The sequence below is a fragment of the Lonchura striata genome, chromosome 4, assembly GCF_050655825.1.
Source record: "Lonchura striata isolate lonStrDom1 chromosome 4, ASM5065582v1, whole genome shotgun sequence".
NCBI lineage: Eukaryota > Metazoa > Chordata > Aves > Passeriformes > Estrildidae > Lonchura > Lonchura striata.
Window position 1 is genome coordinate 60,901,175 of NC_140706.1, and position 19,819 is coordinate 60,920,993.

The following is a 19,819-nucleotide window of genomic DNA, read 5'->3' on the forward strand; positions in this document are numbered from 1 at the left end:
AGCAGCTCCCAGGTTTTAATTCCCAGTTTCCAGCAGCTGCTCCAGTGATCAGTTAATAAGCAGTGTCTGGCCCTTCTAAAGGCGTGTTCATATCCAAGGATTCCACCCTCTGGCTTGGCACAGTTATCTGCCACTACAGTGCTGAGTGCCCAGCACATGTTGCCACTGAACTGTGGCACTTCCCCTGGTTTTGCATTCCTGCTGTGGCAAAGCAGAGTTAAAAGCTGAGACATCTCTTCCTTTAGCTGTTATTGAGCTGGAACTTGCTTTGCATTCCTCCCAACATCTACAAGCAAATCAGCTCATTCTATACTGATAGACTGCTATCAGTACTGATAAATACAAAATATAGATTGTCTTTTGAAGGAAGCCCCATATATTTCCATATATGTGCCAAGAAATCACTGTACACATCAAATACTGAGCTGTGTAGATCCATTACTCTGGCATTTATCCTGCATTCTTCTCTAAAAAGCCCTACAACTATACACATGTAAACAGCTCAACTACCTCTTTATTTTTTTCCCTAAGCTCCTGAAACTAGAACTAGTTTAGAAAGAGTTTAGTCCAGGATAAAGGAACATCAAAGAACAATTAAAACTCCCTCAATTTGGAAGTCAGAAACCTTTACTTTACTTGTATAAAGAAGGCAAGATAAAAATATAGTCAAGCATTGACAATATTTCTGCCAGTGTTTTTAGAATAATGCTGAACTTGGGGCAGAATAACTCCATCCATCATTTTTCTGAGAAGCTGCACAGATTAGAGTTCCCTCTCTATTTTTTAAATACTTGGGAGATATTCAAGTGGAACAAAAATGAGTTTAAGTTGGCCAGAGAAGCCGTTTTCTTTGCACACAGTATAGTGCTGGCAACAGGCAATTAAAAAAAAAAGACAACTCCTGTACAATTTGAAGTTCAACCAATATATTCTATTAAAAATGAAACCAGAGAGAACTTTTACTTACTGGCATGTGCAAAGGCAATCAGTCTGTACAGTGTAATGCTGGTAAACAAAATGTTATTATTTCCAAACCCAGCAGTAAAAAAAGTAATTGCTCCTTGATATCAGCCTGCACATTGTGGTGGATGGCTCTGATTCAGTTCAGGCCAATAATTTATATCCAGCATTGTACTGTCCTAGAACTACAGACTGTGGAAACCATTACAATATTAACATTTTCCACCAATAAATATGAAACCTGAATGTGCATATAGCTTGCTCTGTACACTATGGTAAGTACCATAAAACTCTAAAATTAGAAGTTCTAAGTTATATTCAAAATTAAGACAGCAATACCCTATGATCCAAAAATAACAGATGAGAAAAATTAAATAACAAGTAAAAAAATTATTTACTGACAAAGTAGGTGTTTTGTTTTCCACATGCCACTCCAGTCTCAAACCCCAACATTTTGTGATGTTTCAATTAATAAAAAAAACTTACAAGTAATAAATTCTTATGGTCATCATGTATAGCTGCAATCTCTTTTTCAGCACAATTGTTACCTAAGATAGGTAAAATCTCAGCCACCCTAATATTAGCAACATCAACCATGCTATGAAACTCTCACCATTTGCTGACCCAAATATTACCTTCACTCTTTTAAGCTTGAACTGTGGCAGCTGAAGAGCAAATGCTGGTCAGCTGCTGTTGTGGCTGCTACATCATGGTAAGTTCTAGCTGAGCTGAACTGCTGAATGATTCTTAAGTGGTGTCAACTGGAGTTGTCAGGAGATCATAAGCCAGAGCCCCAAGCAATTTGTTTAGAATCAGAGAGTAACCGGATTAGCAGAACTACTGAATTAGTGTTTGATGAGCTGCACAATTCATGTGAATCTTCATAGCATTGCTGGCTCCCAGACCTGAAACAGGAACTACCATCCACTCCTTCATGTGCCAGGCAACTCAAACCTCATTTTATACAGACAAAACATTTGTGCAAAGATCTGCATTGAAACCAGTGAAAAAAATAAAAAAAAAATTATGCTCTGATCTAGCAATTCAGTAACAATGCTTGCCAACTCTTAGGTTCTCATTATGTTTTTCTTTTTTCATTTTAATCAACAGGCAAAGTTGGGAGATACTCTCTCCTAGAGGCAAAGTGCAATCAAGCAGCTGGTGGTGGTACCTTGTCTCTGGGAGAGGTGAAAGACTTACAGAGCCCAGCACACAAGAAATGCCAGGTTCAGTAAGAGAAGGGCAGGAACTACACATTTGGCAATACCTTACCCCTCTGGGAGCATGTTTGCCACCTCTGTTGTCACACAGTGCTGTAACACTGAAAAATATCATTCATTGAGGGCAGGCAAACTCTTATCCTCAAGTGGCTGCAGGGCGCAGGCCCACTGAGATAAGCCATGTCTAGTACTTTTTGACCATCAGATATTAGCAGAATGCTTCTGCCAGGCCACTCCAAGCTCCAAACCTCTCTCTCATATTCTGCAAGATACAGGGGTGCCTATTCAAGTTTTAGTCATACTCCAGGCAAAGCTAAAGATTCCTTCCAATTATGGCTGGCTGGACTTCCTGTCAAGAATTATAGTGAATTAAATAAAGAAACACAACTTTTGGCTTTCATGGCAAGCATCAAATAAACACTTAACATTTTTTTGAAGGACCAAAAGGATTTATTTTGCTGTTCCTTTTTTTTGAAATGAAGCTGCGTGTTTCTAAATTTCAGTCAAAAAGCTTAGATTCCAAATTCATAAGCTTAACTGTAGGTTTTTGTATTTGTAATGATCAAAATGCCACTTGAAACAAGACAACTACACTGATATCAACTCAGCCATGAAACAAGATTGTAGGTAAAGCTTTGTCTGCCTCCATCCCTGCAATTATTCCAATGGAGAAAGACAGAGTAAGTTATGTTACTATTTATAGCAAAAGAAAATGATAAATATGAGTGCTTAGTAAACAGTAGGCAATAGAGAAAATACAGTAATTTGGAGTTATGTCTTCACTAATATCTAGTAATTCACAGGTGGCATGTTACATCTGTGTGCTGTATTTTATTTGACATGTTCACAATCCTTTTTAAGTCAGTCGCAAATCCAAACACAGTTAGCAGGGTATTTAATAAAAACAGATTTATAAAACTATTACTGTGTGAAACAGCATTTCACCTATTAAATTTTTCTAATACAAAACCAGCTACTCAAATCAATAGAGGAAGAAAGCAATAAATAATGAAACTATGAGAAAATAATTGAGATGTTATCAAAGCTATAAATACATCAAACATTTCTGATGTTATCAAAATGCACTCTACATCTTTTTTTCCTTTCCTTCACAAAACCTCTCCTGATATCTGCAGCTCCTAATCATTTATTCTATAAATACAGCTCAGTTGACTAAGGCTGCAATGTGCTAAGATGCAGTAGCGTTTCAAATTCATACATGAAACAATTTGGAAGCTTCCCCCAGGCACTGGCGGCTGCGGCTCCCGCTGCTCCGCTACCCACAATCCCCCCATTTACCTGCTCGCTGGGCTGCCTCAGCCCCGGTCAGGAAGTGGTAAAGCTGATCCAGCTTATCAGGCTGCTCCTCCAGGGACTTCTCATGCCATATGGCTGACCCAGGCCCTGCAGCCTCCCTGAAGGCATTCCACTTCTGGATCAGAGTGAGGAGCTCAGAGAAGGACTTGTGATAACCCCGGCACAGCATGTCTATGCAGATGTTCTTCTTGTATGAATTCCTGTAACTGGGAATAAGAAAGGGAGATTTTAAGCCTTTAAACCTGTATTCTGCTCTCCACCTTACCAAATAAGAGCAGATAACTACAACAGCTTTCAGGAAGAGACCTCTGCAGTTCAGCAGCAGGGAGTGGGTATTATTTCCCCCACTCAAAAAGAGATCTGCTAAAATCTGCTTGCAAATGCCATTCCATAGGGAAGCACACATAGCAATAATCAATACATACCAATATATACATTGAAAACACAGTCAAAAATACAGTGGTATTCTTTAGCTGATATTTGGTAGAAAAGGCTGACTGATGGGAACTTCCCCCCCTCCATGTTTACATTAGTCCATGAAAACACAATGAACCCTTAGTTTGCTTTAAGACAGTGCACAGGGGAAAACTGAGGCTCATGTCAAAACAACACATATGTTGTTATATATAACACTTTTATTATATGCTGTATATATACTGCTATTTGTTACATGTATGTATTTACATATATATAAATAAAATAGTTTTGCTGTAGGACAGGATGGCTTGGTTTAAAAAGGTCAAACAAATGCTATGCCAGAAACATATGATATGCCAGAATCATTAGATATTATTTTCCTTCCATTTGCACATAACTTCAGCCGGTTTAGTGATGCAAAAGTTTGATAATTTCTCCCTAATTTTACAACCAAAGATGCTAAGATGAATTTTTATTGAAGTTAGTACCTTCATAAACTCTAATAAGACATATGTATCAAAAAGTTGTGGAATCAAATATTCTTAAGTGGTAATACACCTTTGGAGGTATAAGTTAATGGAAATAATAAAAATATTTATTTTATGTGGCATGAATCATATTGTGTCCTACTCTGGAGAAAACTCTGAGTCCAATGGGACTGCAACACAAAGGTACAGATGGCTTGCAGGGATAGTTGTCCACTCCGGGAAAACCAACCTTTACTCCAGTAAAATAGCAAGGACACAGAAGTGTTATCTTTATCTTGTATATTCCATGAAGTTACCAAACTGTTTTCAAGACTGTCCTTTTAGATTAAAATCCATGTAAATTCAAATTATCTTGGCTTTAAAATAAATATGGAATTCTGAAAAATGAGATTTATAGTGTATGTAATAAATTCAGGTGTAATAATAACAGCTCAATGAGACTAATAATTTGATCTTAAAAAGAGCTACTGCAATTCTTTACCAATATTGATACAATGGAAGTGATGTGAAAAACTTCTTAGCTAGATGCCAACAAAATAGACAGCAATGTAAGATGTAGGAAGCAAATAATCTGCATTATTTCATAATTGACATAATTAAAAAAAAATCTCTTACTACACAGATGCACTTTAATCCTTCACATGTACTTTTCACATTTCAGTTGCAGAACTGAGCATAAAAGTATTAAATCATCCTGATACAATTTAGACCAGACAGTACTGAATTTGTGTTTAATATATAAATGGATGTTTTTTGAGATTGAAAATCACACATTTCTCATACAGATAAGGAAAAAGATATAACTATTCTGCACCATAAAAATTTGCAACATTTATCTTATAAAAGCATATGAGAAATATGTTTAAACATTTAAGTTTTCATTTGCTAGAATATACTATATTTGACATATACCAAATGTACAGTATATAGCTTCAAAATACTGTAAAGATACTATGCTATATGCTATATATGGTAATACCATGCAATGTATTCTCTATTTCTTAATATGGAATACATATTTCTTTACTATTTAAAAATTCAATGTAATCAAAAGACACTCTGAAGAGCATAGGAAAAAATTCCTACCAACTTCCAAAGGCCTAGGACTGAATCCTACAGTAATTTAACTCAGAGAAGTGGAATAACAATCTGCATAGGAGGCACACACATGCTTGTTTATTTATACAATGGGATCTATATATGTTTGTGTGTGTAGATCAGGAGATATATTGGAAGTAAACAAGGAAGTACTGCTAAAAGATCTCAGCAGTCACTACCCAAAATGTCATTCAGGTAATTTTTAACACTCACTGGGCACAGGACTGGTATTCCTACAAATAGAAAAACTGTGTCCATGTTATTTTCTGTAGACTGATGTATTTTACTTGAAGTCAAAGCCATTTTCCCCACAAGAAAGCATTATTAGCAAACCAGTACAGGAAAACAAAGCATATAGTAAAACATGTGATTTTTAAAAACCAGTGTCAAGAGTGTTTTAATAAATCCCATTCCAATTAATGGAGAAATTGAAATGATGCTGAGGTAATCCTACTGTGCAGAGCACATTTTTCTAAAGGCAAAGAGGACTGATTTTAGCACACAAGCAATGAAGCTATCTACAGTAAAACCCTTCAAATTTAGTGGCATAAAAATAAAAGTCATGTCAGTTTTAATGCACAAAGCACACAATAATAATACTATTGTTTCCTTAAGTTTCTGTAATATCTAAGCTACAAACGACTGATCACACACAAACAGTAAAATTGGGCAATAGATTAATGGTATTGTGGAGATAAATGGTATTTATCCCCATGTAAAAGAGCTTGATGCTGCAATGAAATCTAAAATAATTACAGTTATCAAAGTGTTTCTAGATTAAAATTCCAGGGTCCTTCCCCCCCCCCCCCCACCCCGCATTAAACACTTCTTTTGAAAAGAGATGTGGTATAGGTGAGAGCAGTAAACTTTTCATGATATCTTGATTTAAACTATAAATCCTCAATCCTCAAAACACTTTCTATCCTGCTTTTTATGATGTCGTGCAGCATGTAAAATCTGAGGTTAAGCAGAACAACTCATGTTTTGAGTTAACTAAAGATTACTCCATTTCTAATATAAATATAAAAACCCATCATACCTAAGGTTCCTTTCAACTCAGAATTTTCTATGATTCTGTGATTTATTTTATAAAATCCCACTGTTAGCATTAGCGTAGTATGTTTCTACATTGATAAGCAACCTTACGCTAAACACTTTTGAACCTTGCTACCTAATAAATGATGACTTATGGTTAAACAAGCGAGTTTGTTTTTCCGCATTCGTCCGCGCTGACTTGAGGTTTCCTTTGAACAATGATGTTACTTCCAGGAGCGAAATGAGAGAAGACTGCCGGCCCTTTGCTGGGCTCGGAGCGGAGCCGTTCCCGGGGTTTAATGGTCTCTGGGGGCATCTACTGGAAATGCGGGAAACTGCAGGCAGGATGCGGGATCCCGGCGCAGAACAAAGGGCCCGGCCGTGCCCCGGCCCCGGGCACAGGGCCAGGGGCCACCACGGCGCTCGCCTGGCCCGCACGGTCGCCAGCAACCCATGGAGTGTGTCGGACCAGAGTGAGCAGACAGCTCTGTAAGGTCAGCCGCGTTTCATTTTAAACCTGAATGTGATGTGACTGCAAAGCCAAAGTCCTCCCTCCCCTAGGGTGATCATGGGATCATGCCAGAGAAAAAGATACCAGATGGATTTTTTTTTTTTTTGAAGCAAACTATTTTTAAATGCAATTTGGAGCACCTCTATGTATTTATGGTTAAAACAAAGATAGCAATTAATCGGGTTTTAATTTAAGGCAGAATTGGTTTGCTTTTCTCATCCATGAAACTCAACAGATAAGAACCACACCACTTACTTACCACAGAGCCAGCTGATTCTAAGAATCCCCTGATCCTCTGCCTGTGCACTCATTTCTATCCTTGCTGCTACCCCATGATGTTGCTAAATGTTTATTTACACAGGCTGGGCAGTGAGCTCCAGGTGGATCTGGTCCTATGCCAGCTGTTACTGTGATGCAGCATTGCATCAGAAAGTGCTGAAAAATTCTGTGAAGCTTCTGAGAGTGTCTGTGTCATGATGGGGGCTGTGTGTCACAGGAGTTATCAGCACCAAATAAATAACCATAAGTTAATGCTACCATTTTAGCAGCACCTTGGTACAGAGCTACTTACTGAATGTGGATCTGTGAGCTTGAAAAGACACTGCTGTTAACACTGTGCTTAATTTAAGTGTACTCAGATATTGCTTTAAATTTTTTTCCTAAACTATACAGCTACTTCAGTTATTTTCTTATATGGGTTTATTTTTGCATTAACATTGCTATTACAAAACAATCTCGAGTCACGCTGAGAAATAACGGAAACCTGATTCTAATCTGTCTTTACCAGTGAAAGAATAATAAATTGCAATGTTCAGTGAGATTAATGAAATTACACTGTTGTTCCAGTCTCAAGGACTTTCCTATATTATGGTATTGCACTTTTACAAGACCCTTAAGCAATGCTGGGAGATCAGCACAGCACCTCACAGCATTCCCTCTAACTTTAAATCCTCGACAATAAGGCTATTTGCATTTTACCCTTTAAACTGAAAGAGAGGACTGAAAAAGAGAATTTAGAGGCCAAGAGGCAGGAACTGGTGCTAGAAATAATCAAAACAGTCAGTATACCATAACAGATTCATTTATCAGGAGCTTAATTCTCTATGCCTCCTGTCTGATGTGGTCAATTACAGACATGGAAAATAACTCCAGAAGACTACTATTTTCAGATGGCAGATTTATATATACATACATAAGTATATATATATATATAAAATATATTAGGTTTCATATATTTTGATTTTGTAGGGCTTAATTAGTATTTCTAGTTAATTCCAGCTGCTGAGTACAAGTAGTTGTATTGTACTGTAGCAATCCCATTTTGTAAAAAATAAAATGGCATGGATTAAACAACGATAGTATATAAAATATTAAAGTGTACTTCCAGTGTAAAATAATTACTCTACCAATTATTATAATGTTTAAAACTGTATTCAAATAGGTTTCATCCACTTGGGATTTCCTTCTGTAGTTGGCAAGCCAATGACTGATACAAATGCCTTAGATAAGCATCACAAAATTATGAAAAAATAATAAAGATATTTTTGCTTATGTTTATTTAAACAAATTTATTTTACTTCCCCCCCATTTTCTGTCTATAAATCTACAAGAAAATTAAAATTACATAAAGTATGTGAATACTTAGCTACTTTTTGTTTAACCTATATACAAAAAAATCACACCATAAACAGGGGAATATCAAAATTTCCTCCCTAAATTTTGAAAAAAAATTGCATTAAGTAAAAACAAATATAGAAAATAAAAATAAAAAGCCAAATATGCTGTAAGAATTTATAAATTCATGCTGCTCTGCCTAGGAATTGAAATAGGAATTATTATTTAATTATAGCTTGACAGCCAAAAACAAAGAACAGTTTTGCAACACTCTTGGTGACCCATGCCAAAATAAGCGAAATTTTGTGCAGGGAATTGTTGAACACAAAAAGTGCTCATGCAAACACTTGGAAAATATGGAAGGTGAGGATTTGCCTTTAGTGCCCTGGTTCCAGTGGCATCAGCCCCTGTATGTTCTCACACTGCTGCTGTCTACACTGCCACGTCCCTGGGCTGCAACCCACCAAAGGTGAGCACACAGCTAACTCAAAAATACATCCAAGTCCTGTGCTATCCCAATTCTCTGGGAAAATTTATTCACACGAGTATTTTGGTAAGTCAAGCCCTCGTATGGTCCAGGCACTCAGCACATTTCAGTACCACGTACTGCTACAGATACAAAGGTATTTAACTGCATCAGGGCACAGCCTCTTTAATCCTGCTTTAAAGACTGTCCGTTTAAATACTTCTCTTTTAATGAAATATTTACTGCATGGTAATATGTTAAATTGTAGACTATAGTAATCTCATTAAAAAAAGATATGACAGTACAGTAAATGCCATTAAGCAGTAATAGACAGCTTACACTTCAGAATATTTTACTACTAAGGCTGAGTGTTAAATTACATTGGGGTGGGGTGCCTGCTTTTTAATTCAAGATTACAAACTTGAAATAACTAATATCCTATTACAAAAAAGAATAAAATCCACAGACCCTCAAAATGTTATAAAAAGGATTCTGTATTTTAATTATAAATAAAAAATATTGCATGACAATTTGTACACATTGTGAGAGGCAAAAACAGCACCTGGAATTGACTTGTAACCATAAAGACTTTTTAAAGAAGAAAAGCTTTACGGAGCTATGTATCCAGAAGTATTAACAGAATGATGAAAATAGAGCATATATTAAAAAAGGAGGTGTAGGTACTTTATATTATATATATATATATAGGTACAAAAACTTTCAGCTTTAACAATGCAGCATTTTTCATCTGCTGCCTCAGTCACTGGCTTGTTGTCAAACCACACTTTAACCTAAATTGTGCAATCAAAGGGAGATGCATACCATGTCAGTAGGATCCCGCAAAGAACACATATATTGAACTCATTTCCTTTTGTTCAAAGCTACATAAAATGAAAAATTAATCAATTATAAACATCAAAGGATGACACATAAAAAGTGTTTTAAAATGAATATAAGCACTGTAATAATTAAGAATCCTCATTAACCCAGAAAATGGAAATAAAAATTTAGCAATGAACTTTTGAAACATTGTCCCTAAACATAAATGCAAAGAAAACACTAAAACTAAAGATAAAAGTTCTACCCTTATAAAAATGTTCATCTTACAAAAGTACACACACCTGTGATTATTTCCAGACTAATAATAAAATAACATTATCTTCATTTATCTTTCTTCTTTTTTTTCTTAACCAAAAGCAATTCCAATCACATTTTATGGACTACTATTTATCAAAATGAAGAATTTCTCAACTTCCCTCTTTTATTTCAAAGCTGACCTGATGGTCTGAGAGCTAGAAACACATTAGTTTGGAATCCTCTTCATTTGACTTGCAGGATATCAAAGCAGTCGTTAAATTTCTCTGCAAGTTTCTTTTACAGTGTGCAGGACAGATAAAGATAATTATTTACTTTCTGTATCCTCTCAAGCTGCTGTTAAGAAATTTTATAAAACCTTCTACAAGGTTCTGCATTTATTGCAGTATTGACATGAAAAATTTCCACAGTACTTTTGCCTTTGTTTAGGAGATCTCTTGTTCAAGTCCCCAGCTGAATTTACTCAGTAGGATAAGGACAAATAGACCACACAGAGATTGAGAAGAAAGGAAAGGCGAGGATTTTACACAATGCAGGATTCATAGTGAAAATTATTAGGAAGTCATGACTGTACCAAGGCAGATTAGACAATCTTTCTTTATCTCAGCCTCTTTTTGTGTGTTAGAGATGCTTCACCTTTATGAAGTGTTTTAAAAATAGAAGTCAGTTGTGTACTGCTTGTACATTATCTTCAGTAGTAAATATTATTGAGCTACTAAGAAATGAAAGCACTAAAAAACCGTAAGACCAAACTTAGTAAAAACAACAAGTTACATAAAAAAAGAAAAAAACTTCAGCTCACTGTGTTCTTCTTTATTAAAGTATGTCATGTATTTTATCTTTGCAAGAGTTTGATGAGTTTTTGCAAGTAAAATTCTGTTTCCTCTATACTTGCTAATAGTCATGAGAATCTGTAGTTTGCACCTTCCCATTAAAAATGTATTGTATTTTTTGAAATTATTCACCCCGCCTTTTATCCAGATCATGTCTTTGAAAGGAGGAAGTAGATAATAAATGGAATAATTCATGATTTCCCATTAAATATGAAACTTTCTTTTGCAGAGTTTAGAAAATGAAGTTCTACATAATGTACAGAAGTTGATTAGAACTTTTTTTAACCTTTTCAAGAAAAATCTTCCACATTACACAAATGCACAGAGAAGTTTCTTTAGGAAAGGCAAACCATTCACTTCTTACACTGTTCTGTTCTTCAGATCACTGCCTAATTACACTAAATAATATGCTTATCAGGCTCAAAATTCACAGAGATCATTCATTTGACCAAAAAGAATGCGTGCCTCTAAGTTCTAAAATCTCTTTTTGAAAGTTGTTTAATAAACATTGAATCCTGGTCATGGCAAGCAAGATTGTTAGGAATTATTCAGACTGGAAAAAATACATATTTAAATAATATTGTGAAAGGAATTTAAAATTTATCATCTAGCTCACTAAGTGACTTGTGCCATCTCCCTTTCCACAACCAGCAGGGAGTCTGGGACAGAGTGCCTTAATTTAAAATTTCTTTTACCATGAAAGGATACATTTCTTTGGTTCTGATTTACCCTGTTGCATAGTTTTTAGTATCTAAAAGTAAAGAAATACCCTCATAAAATGTAAATGACTTTACACAACATTCCACGTGTTTTCAACCAGAGTAATGTGAACAAAGAGGGCCATAAGGTGCTTACCAGTCCTGTCCAAAGACTGATATCAGGAAGAACAGCAAATTCTTGCTAGGACTGAACATAAAAGGGAAAGAAGTTTACTTCTTCCTCTGTTTGCTGCTATCTCCTTGAGCCTGCCTACCTCCCTCTGTCTCCACAGCATTGTACACAGAAGAAATGGAAACCACTCATAGCAGTGCATCATTGGAACCAATCAAGGGCTGAAATACAAGGGAAAAGCAGAATCTGCTCCTACACATTATCTGTCTGCATCCTAAATTGCCTTTTGCAAGCTTGCTAGTAATAGCAGATGCACCTCATCCTTCCTTGCCTTAATCCCATACCAACAAGATATTTTCCTTACACTTTTTCTTGGTAGTGCTCCTCTTCTGTTCCTCGAGAGCCTCACTTACTAAAAGAGAAATGGTCAATCTACCCCACAACATAAAACTTCCTTCCCAGACCAAGCTCCTTCAAATTGGGAAGCCCCAGTAAAAATTTCAGGTAGTGAAAAAGACAACACCGCAATACAATGTCAATGAAAAAAGGGTCCCCATCTATTTTTTGAGTAACCTAAGAAGTCACCTTATTAATTTATGTGGTAGAGGTGACAGCTACTAAAAAAGTATGGGTTAATCCAATTCCCAATCAGTTATTTGTGTTCAGCCTCCTTAAAGCACTCATCCTTCAATGCAAAATACCAGAACACAGACAGATAAAGAAGCAAATAAATAAAAAAACCTGAGTACTGAAACTCTCAGGATTGAAATAACTTACAAACAAAGGATAAGGTCAGAAAAATCCCAGCCTAATAGTAAGGCTTACTAGTCCATCATGGCTATGATAAAAATACAGAACAGACCTTCAGAGTAGGTTTCATTCATTCTCCTCTCCATCAGTCCACAAATCCCTTTTTTCCCCCTCAGTGAACTCTCTGGATCATCCTGGCCTCTAGTTGGGTGAGGAAGTTTCACCCTCTTTAGTACTGGAGGACAGAGAGGGCTGAGTATTCAGAGATCACTGGTAGAAGACATACAGATGTAGGAAAGAAATAATTTATTTCCACAAATTCCTCTAACACTTAATCCCTCATAAATTTTCCCACATCTTTTTTCCTTAACTCTACCCAGCTGAATGCTGACACTGAAAAGAGCAGAAACCTGGGGAGAGTAGTAAATAATTTTCAGTCTGACTGAAGAATGGAAAAATAATCTTTTCTCAGATGGCACCAACAGAAGTTTTAAAATGGATGCCAGGTCATTTCTCTTCCGCAGTTGACAGCTTCCCGTAAAAATGCTGCCTCAGGAATCAGTCTCTAAGACCTCTACCTCATCCTTTTTACAGCTTTCAAAATTCCATAGCTCTCCATTGTTGGATTGAGTGGTAAATTATGTGTCTAGGTCTGAGCTGATCACCCTACGATCTCTCTATAAGCAATGGAGAGAAACAGGTGCTTCAAAAGTCTCATGCACCTTATTCTAAAGCACTTGTCTGGATCCTGAAAGATGGGGCTCAACAAATCACAAGGCTAGGGTTGTTAACCTGAATTAGTTAAACTTGGGTGAAAGTCCCTCTGCTCTTTTTGCAGGGACTTTATGCTTCATTATATTCATCACTCATACTGCTAGAGCAGAAATTTTATGTGCCATTTTGCAGTCAACAATTTGAAAAGTAGTAATGATCCACCTTCCCAGTATTGGCAGAGATGGCCAATAACTGCTCTGGGGGACACAGAACACCTGAGGATTAAAGCCTTTGCCTTTTTCTGTTTCAGCTAATCCTAAAGTGGGTGAGCCATTGGAGAATTCTAAGCAGAACAGCCCACTGTATCTCAAAAACGTCTGACAGAATGCAGAATGTCATCTCCTGCCTGAAAAAATCCATTGCAGAGCCTGTCTTTACTGATACAGATTTATCAAGCAAGCTTTCCGTAACACACTGATCTACCACTCACAAGACAGAAAACGCAAATACAAATTTTCCACATACCTAGGTAAGCCTTCACCATCTCTGTGTAACAATTTGGATTTCATTTGACCACCAGAGCCTTGAGGACCACAGAACTCCATCATCCAAATCAAATGTATTTAAAATACATGTAGTAACATCACTAATGTAATTATTTTATAGTTACAGCTAAGCAAAGCTATTCCTCTAATCAAATACATTTAAAGTTTCTCTTTCTAGTCTTCAGCTCTTTTTTGATGACGTGTTCCTCTATAGACAGTTTTCATTTGTATGAAGAGGAGAGAACTGTTACTTGATCTTTATGGCCCTAACAAAAAGATCAGGAAACAAGAATGATAATATCAAATTCTGGCCCATTTTAGGCTCTAAACTAATGTGAAGATTCCATCCTGAAATCAATCTCTTAATGAAAAATGCTTTACTTCACAGTTCATCGTGAACTTCTTGACTCTTAGTTCAGTCATATTTTTAATTTTGACTGCAATTTGATTTTGAGCTGGTAATGACTTGGTGAGTCCGGACAAAGAACAGAAGGTACCAAGGAAAGCACACTGAATGCCACAGGGGCCAGCCAACTTCTGCATGAAGCCTGCTTCTATGACAAGAAAGCACTCATGTTCTGCATTAACCAACTTTTGGTTTTTTTCCATTTCTAGAGCTTTGCACCACATTCACTTCTTATTTCAAGTTAAAGTCTTTGAGAAGAAAGCAAAACAAAAACAATGAAAAAACAAAGCAATATCCTGTTTTAATATAATTAAAGTACTATCTTTCTTAAGCACTATTTTTTCTCCCTTGTCTATCATATCTACCTGGGACAAAAAATTATTACAAAGAAAAAAAAATGAAAAATATCATGAACACACTTAATGGAATTCTTCTTTTTTCCTTACATTTGGAACACAGGACAATTATTTTACAATACAAGAATAACTGCTACCTTTTTCCTTCAGTAGTTCATCTCAATTTTAAGGAATATTGTGAGGGATAGAATTTTAGGGGAAAATTTTAAAGAATATAGGTTTTTTCCATAAATATGACACTACCTATACACTCCTTTATTATTATATAGAAGATAATAAATTTGTTTTTGCCTAATGTACACTTAAAAAAAGGATGTTTAATATTAAGGGAAGTGTGGCTAGAAGAATTTGTCTTGATGCAATAATTACTGGCATATTAAATTAACCTCCATATTAAACAAAAGTACAGATATTTATATGTTAGAGGAAGTTCAGTCCTTTTATAAAGAAGTGTAATAATCTGCTTCTGGAATGGAAACAATATTGAAAAACTACACAGTATACTACAAGCCATCTCTCATATTTTTAAAATAATAATGCCCATTGCCTCCTGAGACATTCCAGGCATTACGCTGATTTCAGTAAGATCATTTACAGACATGGTATTGCCTTACTTAATAAATTTGTTTTAGATTACATTTGATGCATTTAGTTTTTTCTAACTAGACTAGCATAGTACTAATGTAACTGTGTAGTTAGTTTGCTACCTTTTGTTTGCTCTCAAATGATTTTATCAAGGTTATGGAAGAGTATTATTAGTAAATTATATCTAGAGAGAGAAATTTCGTAACTGCTGATTTATTATCAAAAGCTAAAATTCCAAGAGAATCGAATGCATAGAACATGAATGTAACATTTTAAAGTAGGTACTTTAAAAATCTCCATAGAAATACACCAGAATACATATGATATTTCAGTTTAATCTTCTAAGAGGCTTTGGTAACTTTGGAAAAACAGCCTCTTACAACACTGTAAAGGGAACTCCACTTTGGGTAGGTATTGCAGAACATTTTGATAAAATTCTTACTTCATTGTGGATGTCCTCACTGGTTTCCTTTTCCACAATGTTCAGAGGCTTGGATATAAAAACATCACTTAGGAGGTTGTTTTGCATTGTTTTTTTGTTTGTTTGTAAAATGCACTTTGAAGCCCCAAGGCCTTCCTAAAATAGCAGTGACCTCCTGTGTAATCACCTCAGAGAGAACACTTGTGCCCCTGGCATGGTGTGTGGAAATCCACTGGGGCTGAGGACTGAAACAGCTCCCTGGGAAGGCAACTCAGCCTGTGACAATTGCTGGAGTGTAATGAGCAGAGCAGCCAGTTCCACAGGTGATGTGGAACCAGGGGGACAGTAAGGGAAGGTGCTTACTTCTGTGCTTGCTCCCCGAGGTCTGATACTTGCAGAAATTTTCTAGATTTCAACATGGAAGTTTTTAGGGAAGGTTTGCAGGCACATTGTTAGGCTAGGAAGGAGAAAAAAAGCATATTTTGCAAGAAACTAGCTGGTGGAATTCCTGTCTGACTGATAGAATGTTTTTACGCTGCAAGGGTGATCTTGCAATATTCATCATTAAGGTGCCTAGAGCCCTTGTATATGCATCCTTTTATTATTTAAATATTGAAATAAATAAATCAGCTCACTTAAGCAACCAGCAATCCAGTTTGTTAGAATTCTTTCATTAATTTTGATGGTGCTGAACCCCAGATCTGTTAAAAGACTCCGGAAGAATAAGTCAGTCATAATCTCTTGTAACTTCCAAATGTAAATACTTCAGCTGTAAGAAATCGAAAGTTATCTAGATTTCTTTCATTCACTGCATTTTTAAATAACTAATGGGGTATTAAATGCTTCACCACAGAAGTCAGCACTTGGGCTTGGCAAAATAGTAATTCAAAATTACAAGAATGTGTATGTCGGTATACTCAGCTCCTACCCCAAAGGAGATATTTTACAAAGGCTCAGAAAAAAAAAAAAGAGAAGGGAAAAGAAAAAAAAAAAAAGGCAGCACAATATGATTACTAACACAATCTTAACAATAATGTCACAAATCGGATCTAATTGGTAAATATACAAATTAGTAAAACCAAGGAGATAAATGCTTTGATATATTTAACATCAAGAGAAATGAAACATCATTATTTAATATCAAATTCAATTTTTAAATGCCAAGTTCCACTAGAAAGGGTAGGGCCTAGGGAACTTTAAATTTAAATTACTATGATGACTAGAAACAAAGGAAACAATAAACTTATGGATGTTAAAATGCCTCAAAAAAGCCAACTTACGCAGCAGCTTCTTGTGTTGACACTCCTTTGATATTCTTCGCCAAATAATCATCTATGGCATCTTTGTCTTTGATCATATGAATCCTAAATTTAAATGAAAAAAAAAATTAAAAGAAACAGTGTAAGGTGCAACATAGACTTCTGCAGCATGTATAATATACTATCATCACAAAGTACAGCTAAACACTGAAATATTGACAAAGTAATATATCAGATATTCTATAAGCACATACAAATATCTTTTTAATTTTTTGGTCTGTACCTAGTTCAAATCTTCATTTCTGAAAGAAAACAGGGGTGATATAAGCTTTCAGGGGATCTGGTTATCTGATATTTCTGTCTAAACTAGAAGAAATTGTGTATTAGCTAAATCAGTAATAATTGATTAAGCTATCCATATTTAAACTTTTTCCTAAATCAGAACTGTTATATTTTTGTATTATCAGTATGGGCTAGGATGGTACAATCTATTTCATATTTAGCTTCTTCAAAATTAAAACCAAAAGCAAATCAAGAGAACAATTCCCAAATCCAACTCAAAATGTTTTCCTTGGTGCAATGCAATCTTTTAATACTGCTCCTGGCTTTCCACAGTTTGAGTGGCATAATGCAAAAGGTGCTCCACTGAGGGGATAATCCAAAGACCATCAAAATAAAGAGCAAATTTCGGGATGTGTGGATCTAGGTTTAAAATTTGAACTGTGCACCATTTCACCTATCACTTCAGCCACCATATCTTTGCATCTCCACTCTGATGCCTGGAAAGGCTAATATGCACTTACTGACCATGGGGTGTATATAAATAGAATCTGATATCCCAACTATAGAGGATGTTATCTTTATAAAAGTAATGTGAATTTATTTTTATTCTGCTGAGAAAGAGCACAAAGATTGTCTTGTTAATCACTCAAAGATAAAAGAAATTCAGCATTAGTGTTCCACATAAATCCATTCTTTCTCTGTCTGTATTACACTGCTGTCTTTCATTACAGTGATGAGAGTAAACTCTTTTCATAATGTTAGCTATTATAAGCATCATACTCCTTATTGCTCTGAGAACTCTGGAGACATTTCACAAAGTTCATTTAAATGAAAACAAAATAGATAAGCAAAGCAGAGATATTTTGACATATCTGTATTTAAAACAATGTAACAGTGAAAACATTCCTCACAACTAGTGCCTTTAAATTTGTTCCAGAATTTGCTGCTGCTGAGTGGCACCAGCAGAGGCTTGTGCTTCGAGGCTGCACTTAACACAATCCAGAGGACTTGCTGCTGATGTACACCTTATGGATATTGACATGAAAATTCACTTATAATCAACACCAAAATGTATTAAATATCAGAATTTTCACACCAGAACAATCAACATTCAGGAAGATCTTTGGAAGAAGAGAGAGAAAGTCAAAACCCCAAACTGAAATAGTGAACTACAACAGGCAAATTCCTATCAGCTTGCTGCAATTCAATCTACACTGCAGTTAAAAAGCATCTTAAAATGAAATAAAGGAAAGCTTAATGCCATTCCATTGTCTTTACAAGGATATCTTAATAAATAATTTTTTAAAAAATCAGGGGGAAGCCCCTTAGGATCATATACAATTTAAAATACCACCTGCCTTATAGCCGAACTATGCATTTCTGACTTCTGATTGGTAAAACTTAAAGAAAACTACAGCCAAGGGAAAAAAAAAAAAACAACATAAGCAAAATCTTGCAAACTAATAACCTGTATCGGACTGATGCAACTACAAGCATGGTCATCCATCATAAAGAGTTGAGCTTACTAAAAATAACAAACAAACAAACAAACAAACAAACAAAAACTCCAACCAACAAGAAAAAAAAGTACTCATCTCACCCTGGCTGTTATTATTGATGATGCTAGCATAGCAATAAAACAGAAAATATGGGCAGGTAATACTTAGGAAAAAATACACTAGGAAATTACATAAACTCAGGAAAATCATTCTGGCTTCCTATATGCAATGAGAATTAAAAACATTAAAATTAATAAATTCATTAATCAATGTGAAGAAAAGAAACTGTGACTTGGAATGGACACTGTTTCTTTTTACAGAATTGAGATGAGGATGGCATTTGCTAAAAGGCACCATTTCTTTTCTTCCAGATGTTGTCACTTTTCCAAGCTACTATATCCTTTTTCTCTGGTGCTTCCATAATGACTCACAGTACTTCATAAAGTGTACAAAAAGAGTCTACTTCATCTTTAAGTTGCCTCCTATTTAATTTTAAATCACTCAGTTGTTAACAAGAATCCAATTTTAATCCATTCTTTTTTTTGCCTCTTTTATTGTGGAACCTTCCTAAGAGAGAATTTCCTTGCCTATGATTTTTGTAGTTTTAAATATTGCAAAAGAGCAAACATAATTTGTCACCTTGGCACAGCCGATTGAAGCTGTTCACAGCAAAAATGATGCTTTGAAAGAGAAGAAGTACCTACCTTGCGAAGTCTAATGGGGGGCAAAGATGCTGCTCTATGAACTTGGGATGTTCCCCTGGGCTTTGGAGGACCGCTTGAGGCAACACGCTCATTTTAACTAAAACAAACAAACAAAACCAACATTATTTGAAACAACCTCCTCACAGCAATGTGGTTTCTTTTCCTTCTCGTGCTGCTTCCCAGGCCACTCTCTGTTATTTCAGTGCATTAAAATCCAACTCCAGCTCCACACAAATCTCAGCATTACTTCAGTAATTCAGAAAGGAATGGTCATTATTTAACTTTACATGGTTTTTTCTCTTTCATTGAGGTGCTTTTGCTTTCCATAGGGACAGCTGATTCAGGTACAAATACCTGCACAGGATTCCCCTGAGCTATCTCATTTACTTCCTCAAGCTATCTAGGTACAAGTA

General features: G+C 35.7%; 1 protein-coding gene across 8 annotated transcripts in view; it reads right to left on the bottom strand.

Annotated features, from left to right (window-relative positions):
• The window catches only part of TTC29 (tetratricopeptide repeat domain 29), a 274,748-nt gene that overhangs the window by 98,822 nt on the left and 156,107 nt on the right, over positions 1–19,819 (bottom strand). For all 8 annotated transcript variants that reach the window (XR_014955208.1, XR_014955209.1, XM_031504612.3 and 5 more), the window contains 3 exons: positions 19,407–19,503; positions 16,943–17,026; positions 3,480–3,703 (listed from right to left, as the gene is read on the bottom strand). Coding sequence is in view for 6 of the 8 variants with exons in the window: in XM_031504612.3 (XP_031360472.3) it covers positions 3,480–3,703; positions 16,943–17,026; positions 19,407–19,503 (405 nt within the window). In the remaining 2 variants the exon portion in view is untranslated. The remainder of the gene's footprint in view (positions 1–3,479; positions 3,704–16,942; positions 17,027–19,406; positions 19,504–19,819) is intronic.